This window comes from Pogona vitticeps, chromosome 3 (assembly GCF_051106095.1).
Source record: "Pogona vitticeps strain Pit_001003342236 chromosome 3, PviZW2.1, whole genome shotgun sequence".
NCBI lineage: Eukaryota > Metazoa > Chordata > Lepidosauria > Squamata > Agamidae > Pogona > Pogona vitticeps.
Window position 1 is genome coordinate 19,436,374 of NC_135785.1, and position 13,398 is coordinate 19,449,771.

The 13,398-nt window shown below is 43.7% G+C and overlaps 1 protein-coding gene across 4 annotated transcripts in view; it reads left to right on the forward strand.

Moving 5' to 3' along the window:
- The window catches only part of ZBBX (zinc finger B-box domain containing), a 66,773-nt gene that overhangs the window by 20,713 nt on the left and 32,662 nt on the right, over positions 1 to 13,398 (forward strand). For all 4 annotated transcript variants that reach the window (XM_020805763.3, XM_020805761.3, XM_078389688.1 and 1 more), the window contains one exon: positions 11,421 to 11,516. In XM_020805763.3, the coding sequence (XP_020661422.3) occupies positions 11,421 to 11,516 (96 nt within the window). The remainder of the gene's footprint in view (positions 1 to 11,420; positions 11,517 to 13,398) is intronic.

Sequence of the window (13,398 nt, forward strand, 5' to 3'; positions counted from 1 at the left end):
TATGGGGCCCATTAAGCAACTGGTAAACCATGCAGGTCTTTCAGTTTTGTGATGGCATGACCTGAATACAATGCACCAATTACTAGTGAAATCCCTGTTAAGATAAGTAGACTGTGAATGTATAATACTTCTTACAATATCTCTTTATCTCTCTGCCTCTGTTTGGTCCACTTCAACAGACCAAACAGAAGTAATTCACAATCATTGTGTCTGTTTTGCTGCTCACATTGAACTTACTATTAGGGTCTTTTTGATATATTTTTCCCATCTTAGAATTTAACATCTTCACAGCATTTGACCTATAAATGGTTTCAAAAGATTTTGTGAGCAAGCTTTCTCATGCTTACTCTATGTGAGCCTTTAAAATTAGTAAAGTTTGATTAGCTTTTGCATGTTCTCTGATTTCACAGTGAATTACAGTGGGGTCTTGACTTAAGAACGGCTTGAGTTAAGAACATTTTGACTTAAGAACCACTCTCATATGAAAATATTGACTTGACTTACATACTTAGATTTGAGTTAAGAACTGAAAAAAACCACATGGGAGGCAGGGAAAGTGCAAAATGTGAACTTTCAGTTAACTGTTGGCCAGTGAAAAGGGTGCCTGTCTGCTTCCTCACTCCTCCCAGTGTTTAGAGAGTGGATTGGGAGACAGTCTTCAGACTGCCTGGTACTGCCTGGACTGTCTTTTCCCTGCCTTCCCTGAACCTTTCTTGACCTAAGAAAAAAAGAAACAAAATATCCCCCTCTAGTGGTCGAAGGCAGAATAGCCGCTTCCCATTAGTTTCTATGGACGGAAAAGAGCAGATACGGATCAAATGGTTTTCAATGCATTCCTATGGGAAATCCAGATTTGACCTGAGAACTTTTTGACTTGAGAACTGCTTTCCAATACGTATTAAGTTCTCAAGTCAAGACCCCACTGTAATGTTTTAGTAAAAAAGACAGCACTTTCTGCCAGGTGGTAAAAGAGAAAGTGACAGAGTTCCTGTAGATAAGACAAACAGCAGACCATTGCAGTAGCATATGCCTTGTCCTCTTGATTGATGTCTTCTAAAAATCCCTGGAATAAATGATTCACTATTCTCTTAGGAATCTTCTGGCTTATTTATTTTATTTATTTATTGGATTTCTATCCCACCCATCTAGACCAAAGGTCTACTCTGGGTGGTTTACAAATTTAAAAGCAATAAAACCATAAACATATAGATCCAAGGTGGCATTAAGACATATTAAGATATGGCAGGAGAGAAAGCCTGCTCAAATAGCCAGGTTTTAAGTCTGTTCCTGAAAATACCCAGAGAGGGAACCAGGTGGATTTCTACTGGCAAGTTGTTCCAAAGGCGAGGGGCCACTGCTGAGAAGGCCCAGTTCATCATTCTTTCCTTCTGGACCTCCCTCGGCGTTAGGCCCCTCAGCCACCCAGCCTGGCTGGAATGAGTGACTCTGGCAGAACTGGGTGGGAGAAGGCACTCTGCCAGATATCGAGGTCCTTAACCGTTTAGGGTTTTATATGTAATCGTAAGAACTTTGAAATCAATGCAGAAATGAATGGGCAGCCAATGCGAGGCGGCCAGCATGGGGGAAATATGTTGGTACCTTTCCACCCCTTTGAGAAGTCTGGCCGCCACATTTTGTACCATCTGAAGTTTCCACATCAGTCTCAAAGGCAGCCCCATGTAGAGCACCTTACAGTAGTCTAATCTTGAGACTACGGGCGCATGGATCAAAGTGGTCATCCATTGCCTCCTGCTGTGGTAGCCTTCGCAGCCATGGGCAGCAGTAAGGGACACTGGCTACCCTTTGCAAAGATGGTGGCTGTAGCTTCATTTAGGATAGGGGAGCTGCAGCTGCCATCTTGTAAAGGGCAGCCTGGATTCCCTTAGCCTAATCCAGGCTGCCCTTTGCAAAGATGGAGGTTGCAGCTTCCCTACCCTAAATGAAGCCGCAGCCACCATCTTTGCAAAGGGCAGCCAGTGCCCCTTACTACAGGCAATAGTGGCGGAGACCAGCTGGAGACCACTGCTGTGGTGGTGGTGGCGATGGCAGCAACAGTGGTGGTGGTGTGGTGGCAGCGGCAGTGACAGCGGTGGGGGCGGTGGTGGGGTGGAACGTTGGCTGCAGGGGGCTCAGATTTTTTTAATACAGCCTATGGCTGTCTAATCCCCCACAAATCAACAAATAAATTTGTGCTTCGTAGGTTCTTGGGGGGAGCTCCGTGCTTCGTCAGCTTTGATGGATCATGAAGCAGGATGAATCACCAAAATGGCGATTCATCCCCATCTCTAATCCTTACTTAAAATTGTGTAAAATTACATATACTCTTTGAAATAGTTACTGTTGCCCTGAAAAGCATCAGAATATGTCCTTGGCCTGTCCTGATCCTTCAGACAGTTGTAGATCTTTTGAGAATACAAAGGCATACAGTCATGTATTCTTTGCTTTCTATCTGGAAATTGAGTCATTGCAACTGGACTTCTTTCTTATCAGGTTGAAATGTTATGGCACTCATCCAAGTAGCTTCTTCAGTCTGAGGAGAGTTGGTTGGAGATCCCTGATATATCTTCTACATTGGTTTCACTTCACCCTGGTCTGAATAGGCTCTTTAGATGGAAAAAGGATTGGAGTTGAGTGAAAACCTCATTTCTGCAGTCCTTCTCCACCCTTTGTCATGAGTCATTAACCGTGGTCTTTCTGACGTGTGAGGTCCTGATCGTTCTGGGGACGGATGAAAGGGCAGCATGATAAATAGGAAACAGATTGTATCTAAGGGAGGGATTTTCTATATGCACATGTATGGCTTCTCTGACCCCTCTCTCAAACCACTTATCTTCTTGGTCCAAAATGAGTACATCTTCAGTGAATCCTTCCAATGACACTCGTCTGCATTGGACTGCCTATACTATATTGTTCCTGTTGTGTTTTGGTGTACGGTCTTTTGGATGGATGAGTCTTTGCCTTAGTGTGTTTGTGAGTTTTTAGTGCACGAGTATGTGGTGTTTACCAAAAATCTTTTGAGCTTTTCAGACACACCCACCACGTAAGGAAATGACCAGGTTTTTCCCCAGCTCTGAGCCTCAGACTGTTCCATTGTCTTGCTGGGTCAGGACATTGCCTTGTTAAAGACCCATTTTAGATATTCACGGGCCTTTAGGGCTGTCTTCAGATGTCCATCTTTGCCTTTGCCTTCTAATGCTGACCTAGCCCTTAGGTGGGTTTTAATTCCCCTGTGGACTTTCTTGATTCTGGACTTTCAACAAGGTTACTCATGTTTTTAGACCTTGTGTTTGTTTCTTTTTGGCTAGTCAGCAATGTTTCCAAAACATACACTGCCTTATTGTGTCTTGAGAGGTGCTTTGTGGGTAAGCTAATTCTAAGCTTCTAAAGTTAGGCTAAATAGACATTTGCATTATAGATAATAAATGGTTGCTTAGAAGAAGAAAAATGGGAGCAAACACAAATGAAATATTAAAATTTGTTCAGTCAGGTGGTTAAAATGTTTCTGAATGTGAACCTGTCATCTTCGAGGGATGGGTCTAGGAAGCAGGGATAGAGAATGACAGACCCATGAGACAAATGTGGTGTGAGGGGGTTGAATTACTCATCAAGTCTGGGAGCTGGTTCTAGTATCTCTGGTGATGATCAACGATAAGAAAACATTTAAAGGCATTTCAGTAACCCTGCATAGCACTGATCTACAGTTCCAGTACTTGCAGGTTGTTGCATTAGTGCTGACATGCAGAAAAAACAGTGTTTAGTATGCTTACTAGGGAGACATACAGATGGGTAAGAATTATAGCTGACCTTACCTGCTGTATTCCTGGTCAACCTCCATATCCTTAGCCTCACCCTTTGCTGAAATGTGTCCCTAAATGCCAATTTGGCTGCTGGAGCAGGAGGAAAAGTTTTTGTACCACTGCATTTAGAGTGGACTGCAGGCTTCTATCCTTTGAGATGTAGGCCTGGGCAACATAAAAGTTACAAGGTGAAAGAGAAGAACATAAAACTTTTCTGTAGGGTGATATAATGGTGGGAGATATGTGACAAGCTCAATGATGTCCATCGAGAACTATTTATATTGAAAATGCAATTAAGCAAGTGTAAAATGAAATATTGAGCTGGTACAGTTCAGTCGATTGTAGCACCTAGCTGAGGAGCCAGTGGCTGGGAGTTTGAATCCACACTGTCTTCTTGAGAGAGAAGCCAGTTGAGAGTGTGTGGCTTTGGGCAAACTATATGGCTCCACAACACCACCAGAAGGAAGAAATGGGTAAACCACTTCTTCGTGCTTTATATGCAGGAAACTCTTGTAGGTTATCACCCTAAGTTAGAATTGATTTGACACCATATTATTATTATTAGTCCGTATACCCATATTTGGGCCAGGAAACAGGAAATAACAAGGCGAGGCCCATTGGAAATGAACAGGTGAACTCTGAAAGTGATTTGACCCAGCAAAATTCACACTTTTTTGACATGCAAGTATATAGAATTAATCATTGGTCTAGGTATTTGTAGATGACCCCACCTGGCTGGGAGGGGAGGGAAGCTTTAAAAGCAAGAAGCCGGTGCCAGGGCCCTCTGAGAGCAACGTTCCTGTCTTCGGGGGAGTCGCTGGTAACATCTGCCATCCCCAGGCACTGGGTGAGAGACAGTGCCTGGGAGTATTTCTGGCCTGCACTCCCCTGCCCTTCAGGACCGGGACCCTGCTGCTGCTGCTGCTGCTGCTTTGGGCAAACCCACCCCTTCCTCAACACCAGCCACCTGGCTGGGAGGGGAGGGAAGCTTTAAAAGCAAGAAGCCGGTGCCAGGGCCCTCTGAGAGCAACGTTCCTGTCTTCGGGGGAGTCGCTGGTAACATCTGCCATCCCCAGGCACTGGGTGAGAGACAGTGCCTGGGAGTATTTCTGGCCTGCACTCCCCTGCCCTTCAGGACCGGGACCCTGCTGCTGCTGCTGCTGCTTTGGGCAAACCCACCCCTTCCTCAACACCAGCCACCTGGCTGGGAGGGGAGAAGGGGCATTAGAAGGGTGTGTGGGTTTGTTCTTGTTTGTTTGTTTTAACTGTTAGTATTACTAATTGCCATCAGGTTGCATAGAGACCCACAGTGGACCTGATGGAACAGGAAGGGGGGAGGGCGTTGGAGGGGGCAGCCATTGAGGTGGTGCTGGGTAGGGGAAGGAATGGCGGTGGGGGTAGAACATGCCCGCGTAGGAGAAGAGAGGTTAGATATCTTACATCTATCCCCTCTTCTAGTCCTACCTCCAACCAAATGGTATCAGGCAACCATATCAGCAAACCCTCGAGCCACACAGTGCTGCTGATGAACGCCAGGTCAGTACAAAACAAAACTGCCCTCATCCATGATGTAATTCTGGATGAGGGGGCTGACCTGGCGTGCATTACTGAGACCTGGGTGGGAGAGGAAGGTGGTGTCCCCCTCTCCCAGCTGTGTCCTCCTGGGTACTCAGTCCAGCACCAGTGTCGCTCAGAGGGTCGGGGAGGGGGAGTTGCTATAGTCTATAGGAGTTCTATCTCCTTGACCAGGCTTCCTATCCCTTTGAGAGGAGGTCTTGAGGGCCTGTATTGTGTGTTGGGCTCACAAGACAGATTAGGGATTCTGTTGGTGTACCGCCCACCCTGCTGCGTACCAACAGTCTCCCTACCTGAGCTGACGGAGGCAGTCTCGGACCTGGTGTTGAGGACTCCCAGGCTGCTGGTGCTGGGGGACCTCAACATCCATGCTGAGGCTGCCTTGACTGGGGCAGCTCAGGACTTCATGGCCGCCATGACAACCATGGGGCTGTCTCAATGTGTCATCGGCCCAACACATGAGAAGGGCCACACCTTGGACCTGGTTTTCACAACGGGACTGGAAGGTGGTGGTTTGGATGTGGAGGGGCTGGTCGTGACCCCATTGTCATGGTCAGACCACTTCCTGGTCAAATTTAGTCTATTAGCTTCTTCTTCCCTCTGCAAGGGTGGGGGATCGATTAAGATGATCCGCCCCCGGAGACTAATGGATCCAGATGGTTTCCTGAATGCTCTGGGGGAGTATCCGTCTGATATGGTTGGCGCTCCTGTCGAAGCTCAGGTCACCCTATGGAATAGGGAGATGACCCGGGCGGTTGACACGATTGCGCCTAAGCGCCCTCTCCCTGCTCGCCGAGCCCAGACAGCTCTCTGGTATACTTCTGAACTGCGGGCGATGAAGCAAGAGGGGAGACGGCTAGAGCGCAGGTGGAGGAAGTCCCGCTGGGAATCCGATCGAACACGACTTAGAGCCCATTATCGGGCCTATTTCGTGGCAATACGGCTGGCGAAACGGCAATATTTCTCCAGCCGTATTGCTTCCTCAGAATGTCGTCCAGCAGAGCTGTTTCGGGTGGTCCAGGATCTTCTTCAACCGGGAAACTCGGTGGAGGTCCCGGACTGCTCATCAGCTCGCTGTGATGAGTTTGCTATTCATTTTGAGGAAAAAATCACTCAGATTCGCAGTGGGCTGGACTCCACTGTTACTGCAAAATCGGAAGATGTGTCCAGTGGGCCGTGCTTAGGTCAAACTTTAATGGATGAGTTTCAATTGTTGAGACCCGAGGATGTGGACAGGGTGCTTGGATCTGTCCGTTCTACCACCACGCCGCTCGACCCTTGCCCATCTTGGCTAATTGGAAGATCTGCCAGGGGGGTTCGCACTTGGGTCCAGGAGGCCGTGAACGCCTCTCTGAGAGAGGGAGCGGTCCCTACCGCCTTGAAAGAGGCGGTAATTCGACCACTCCTTAAAAAGCCTAACCTGGATCCAAGGCTGGTGATTAACTACCGACCAGTGGCGAACCTCCCTTATTTGGGCAAGGTGTTGGAGCGCGTTGTGGCCGGGCAACTCCAGGCGCTGCTGGATGAAACGGATTTTCTGGATCCATTTCAATCGGGTTTCAGGCCGGGTTTTAGTACAGAGACAGCCTTGGTCGCCCTGTATGATGACCTTTGCCGGGAGAGAGACAGGGGGAGTGTGACCCTGTTGATACTCCTGGACCTCTCAGCGGCTTTCGACACCATCGACCATGGTGTCCTTCTGGATAGGCTGGCTGGGTTAGGAGTTGGGGGCACTGTTTTACGGTGGTTCCGCTCCTTCCTAGCTGACCGTATCCAGAGGGTGGTGCTGGGGGACAGTTGCTCTGCCCCATGGCAGTTATGTCATGGGGTTCCTCAGGGCTCGATACTGTCCCCCATGCTGTTTAACATCTACATGAAACCGCTGGGAGAGGTCATCAGGAGGTTTGGGCTGAGGAGTCAGCAATATGCTGACGACACTCAGCTCTACCTCTCGTTTTCCACCAATCCAGGTGAGGCGGTTTCTGTGCTGAACTCGTGTCTGGACCTGATAATGGACTGGATGAGGGTTAATAAATTGAAACTCAATCCAGACAAGACGGAAGTGCTGTTAGTGGGTGCTTCGCCGGACAGGTTGGAGGGCCACTTCCCTGTCCTGAATGGGGTTACACTCCCCCTAAGGGACAGGGTCCGCAGCTTGGGGGTGCTCCTGGACCCCAGTCTAACACTGGAAGCCCAGGTGGACTCGGTGGCCAGGGGCGCCTTCCTCCAGCTGCGGAAACTATACCAGCTACGGCCCTACCTGGACGAGCGGAGTCTCATGACAGTTACACATGCACTGGTAACATCTCGTATTGATTATTGCAATGCGCTCTACGTGGGGCTGCCTTTGAAGACGGTCCGGCGACTGCAACTGGTCCAGAATCGAGCTGCGCGGCTGGTGAGTGGTGGGGCCGCCAGAGAGCACATCAAGCCGATTCTGTATAATTTACACTGGTTACCAGTTGCTGTCCGGGCCCAATTCAAAGTGCTTGTTTTGACATATAAAGCCCTAAACGGCTTGGGCCCTGGATACTTGAAGGACCGCCTCCTTCCATATGAGCCTACCAGGCTGTTAAGATCTAGCCAGGGGGCCCTTTTGAAAGAGCCATCCCTCAAGGAGGTAAGAGGGACGTCTTGTAGACAAAGGGCCTTCTCGGCAGCTGCCCCCAGACTATGGAACGCCCTCCCAACTGAAATTCGCCTGGCGCCGACACTGATGATATTTCGACGCCAGGTCAAAACCTTCCTGTTCCAGAAGGCTTTTAATTGAAATAACATTAACTGTGGGTCTTAATGATGGCAATTTTAATTGTATTTTTAATTGTATTTTAATTGTATTTTAACTGTATTTTAATCATTTTATTTTATTGCATTGTATTTTAATTGTTGTGAGCCGCCCAGGGACCTTTGGGTAGAGTGGGCGGCATATAAATTAAATAAATAAATAAAATAAATAAATAAATAAAATGTAAATATTTTTAAGTACTGGTAGACTCAGGAAGTTCCTAGATACGAGTTGTACCAGATTGCTTTGTTTGTAACATTAACCCTAGTAAGCACCAAACTCGTACTTTCAAGTTTAAAACTAGCTTTTGTTACACCAGAGATTTGATTTGAGGATACAATCTCAGAAGATGTATGTGAGACTGAACAGATGATAGAGGAAGTTGTAATACTGACTGAAAAACAAACCAGGTAGATCAAGGGTATTGAAAATGTAACAGACCTGTATCGACTTTAAATCTATCTGTTTAAGACAGATAATTTTGCTTCTCTAGTGATACTGAATCTGTTGAAACTAATACGAAGCCTTAAATCAACTAATCACAGTTACAGTTTAGTGATCATATTAATATTTTCATCTTTTAAAAATGGATTTGGTTGCAGATTTCTACCTGCTATTACGCATGCCTCTAATTGTATAGTTAAAAGCTTACAAATAAAATAAGAATTCATTTGTTCAGTACATGGCATTTATTGTTTGTTTCCTATATACAGTACTTGGCAATATGCATAGCTGTGGTTTAATTGTAATAGTTTTAGGCTATTAGGTGCCTCTCACTCCGTGAGATATAATGTAATTTAATACAATATAATGTGTGCTTTGTATTTGAATTCACTCATGTGCAGTGAAGCTGAACTGATGATATATCAAAACATATTGTACCAGGTGGTTCAGGTTGCCTTGTTAGTATCATCACTTGAATGAGAATGAATCAACAATTTTGGTGACAACGGAGCCTGAATTAGAATTCAGCCAAAAGGTTTTGATGGTTTGAGTTTCAGACATAATATGTCTTGACTTCAGCAACGTTTTTGACAGAGTGCCTCATGATTTTCTGATTGGCAAGCTAACTAGGTGTGGGCTAGAATGGCAGATGGATACACAGAATTGTACTCAGGGAGTGCTCATCGGTGGTTCCTTCTCAAACTGGGAGGAGGTTACAAATGAGATACTAACAGGCTCAGTCTTGGGCTTGATGTTCTTCAGCATTTTTATTGATGACTTTGCTAAGGAGATGCTGGGAATACTTTTCAGATTGGCAGATGACAAGAAATTGGGTGGAATTGCTAATACCTTGGGAAGACAGGAACAAAATTCAAAAGGTAGGCTGAAAACAACAGAATGAAATTTAACAGGGATAAGTGCAAAGAAAGGCAAATGCTATTTTAAGCTGCGTTAAGAGAAGCATAGTCTCCAAATCCTATGAAGTGCTTGTTCCCCTCTATGCAGGACTGGTTAGGCCTCATCTTGAGTACTGTGTCTGGTTCTGGACACCACATTTTAAGAAGGATGCTGGCAAACTGGAACAAGTTCAGTGTGGAGATATGATAGCATTCTTTAAAGATAGTCATACAGAGGAGGGACAGGATTTGTTTTCGATCATCCCAGAGTGCAGGACATGCAATAAGAGGGTCAACTGACAGAAAGCCACATTTGAGTTAAATATCAGGAAAAATGTAGAGTAGCAGGACAGTGGAACCAGTTACCTTGGATGGGGTTGGGAAGGGCCATATTAGATGAAGTTGTTCATTGGGACCTTAAAGGCTAGGTCCAACAATTTGTATTTTCCCCATAGATAAGTCAGGTGTCAAATTTCCCAATAAACACGGTAAAGAATGGGAGTTTTACTGTATGCTCCAAGCTGTAGGTCCCAATAAGGATGACTGTTGCTTCTTTTTGGACCAGTTGAAATATCTGAGCACAGTTCAGCAGAAATAAAGCACATTGAAATATTACAGGGTGGCTATATCTACCAGCTGAATTTTAAACTCTCTTTGTTGAAAAGTAATGGTAAGGAAGCATATAGTTTTTTGAACTGGGAAAAAAAGTATTCAGAATAGAGCACAATGATTTTGATTGACGATTCTGTTGTTTACTGGCATTGATATTGCGTGCATCATCAGGAGAGGCCTCTCAGTCATGCCACCCTCACATGTGCGTTTAGTGAGAACATGAGAGGGGGGGCTTTTCTAGTGCTCCTCTCTTGCTGTGGAACTCCTTACTATGTAATATTGTAAGCTGTGTTGGGCCCTATTGGGGAGAAAGGTGACATATACTGTACATATTTGAAATAAAACAATAAATAATAAATATTATTCAGGAGATGCGATATTGCAACAGCAGGGCCTGGCTGCAATGATCAGTGGGGTCCCTTTCAGCTCTGCACTTTTAAGAAGAAGAAGAAGAAGAAGATGTTAACTAATGCAGTTAATGAGCTACATGGATCACTTTTTCATTCAGCTATAAAACACTTTTTGTTTTATCGATGTGTTATTTAATTAATTTATTATTTTATTTATTTATTTTCATTAGTATACTGATTTTCTCCCAATTAAAGGATCCAAGGTGGCTCTTGATGAAAAAGTCAACTAAAACCACAAATTATAACACTGGGGAAAAAATTAAACATGTAACTATTAAACAAATTAAAATAATTTGTTTAAACTGTTAAAAGCACTTTAAAACATATAAAATAAAAATAGTGTCCAGCAGAGAAGATAAAAAACCATCCAATTACTTGAAAGAGTGGTATGTTACCTTGGGGTAAGAAGTATATCTCTAATGAGCAAAATGTGTAAGAAATCTGCATGCAATAAGATAGTGAAGTTTTAATAGAATCTGTGTTTTTAAAACTGAAATAAGTGAAGTAAGTTTTTCATCCATGTTTAGATTTTTTTTACAAAAATATTGTTTGATCATCTGTTTAAAGCTCCTGCTGGCTTTACTGTAAACTTCCTGGAGGCAGACAGTGACAATAGGATGATAAATCTTCAGTGGAGGCATTTGTCTTAGGAGTGACAAAGCTGTAATGAATGATCAAACATCAGTTGGAAACTTAAATCCAACCGACATATCCTTTTCTCTGTTTTCAACCTTTTGTCATGAGATTAGAGATTGATAATGAATAATTAATATAATGACTGTAGAGCAGAGGCCTGCACTGATGTACCTGGGAGTCCTGTTTAACTCAGCGGGGAGAAACATCTGAGTAGACTAAAACAAAGTGCTATTTGTTTTAATATGTTCAATTTCTTTTTCTCCAGATGTGTTTAGAATGTGGAGAAGACTATTGTCCAGGCTGCTTTGCCAGAATGCACCAGAAGGGGGCACTGAAGCTCCACAGAACAACTTCTTTACCGGTATACTGTATTTCATTTTAAGGCTCTGTTCTTACAGTTGCAAAATCTTTCTCTTCGAGGAGGGCTGTATAAATATTAAAGATGTTGATGGTGATGGTGTGAGGTTCTTTCATTATCTTATGTACAATTCTTTTGTTAGGTTGGGTCTCTTGATATATGACAATTTGGGCGCAGAGCAGCTCTTGCATAGATTCGTTAGTGAATGAAAGGGACAGGGCTTGATGTCCATTTCTGAGTGCCATGTGTCTAACAAAAGCATTCAGTTTGCATAGCTTAAACTTTCCTGCAGGTGGGATGCTTCGATCAAACTAAGTTTGTCTTTCAGAGCACCTTCTTTCTCCCTTGTCAGATTGATCGTACAGAAACCGAAACTAGTACATTTTGATAGTGCAAGGATTTTTGCATACCGTTTTTTTTTCTTTAGCTGTATTTTTTTATGTATTTGTTCCTGTTAGAGATACTGGGCAAAATTCAGTATTAAGTTGTAACTAGAGTAGTTCCATTGAATTGGGGAATTACAGAGCCAGTGCTTCTGTAAGTGACATTGATTCCAATGGGCCTACTCACATATACTATCACAGTGCTATGAGAGATGGTTCTGTGTGGCCAGAATCATGCAGCTTTTTAAATTTTGTGGTGGTCCATAGAATTCTTGAAAGATCCTGAAAGCAAAATAATAGCCCATGGAAGTCACTGAAGTTGTGTACCTCTGCTTTAGAAGGGAATTAGACAAATTTGTGGAGGATAGGTCTGTCAGCATGAATTTGCCATGATGTCTGCATGAGTTATTAGTGCTGAGTATGGGTTTCTGGAAAGCAACAGGGTAAGGCTGTTGCCTACTCATCATTTCTTTGGACTTCCCCAAGGTGTCTGATTCAACTGCTGTGTGAAGCAAGGTGATAAGACTAGATCCAGCAATACTGTTTCTATAGCCTTAATTGCAAGCAGAAGTCATGCCATTACTACGACAAACATAAGTCAAATATACCACAAGAATGTAGCTACTTGCTCTAAGCTAAGGAGACAATTATGATGTATTGTTGGGTAAAACAGTACATGACATCATGCAGCCCTGAACAATAGAGAAGACGGCGTATATAATTTCTCTGACTGAAATACAGTCTAATGGGAAGAGTCTCAGGTGGGAGTTTTTCACTATCTGAACAACAGAATACTATGTCATATCTTTCCTTGGTGGTCTAGATCTAAAACATGAAATAAGGCCCCATAAATTATATTAACAGAATCACCTGATTGATTTAATCATAGTTTTTATAACAGTGATAGACAATGATAGGGTTCTTTGAAGATACCTTATATATACTCCAAAATGTATCCATTTCAGGAGTTCTAGTGAAGGGGAAAGAGGAACAAATTACAGGCTCAAGGTTACATGCTTAGGATAGGATATAGTGGGTTGGATCCAAACGTAGTTGTGGTTAGCATAGACTACTTGATTTCAGTGGATCTTCTGTTAAGCAAGATTAAGTTCAATCTATTGTCTTAACAGTGAAGAAAAATGCTGGAATGAAATGAATTATCCGAGGCATCAGGAGTTGCTCCTGATTTGTGGGTGCAAATAAATGTTGAGACAATTGTGGTTGCTGAGGTTGATCTTTTATCATAAGCACTTTTCTTTTGGTATATACCAGTATGATCTGACTAGAGGCTTATAATTCATCTGCCTTCCTGAAACATTTTATTCTTTTTCTTTGATTTTATTCCAGCCTTGATATTGACCACTCTATGATGCTGGCTGTTCAAAGTATCTTCTCTTTTTCAAAATAATCATGACTTGAATTACACATATCTGTGAGGGACAATTACACGGCTTAAAACTGACTTTTGTCCTGCTCTTACTTCCTGATGTTTATTATCAAAA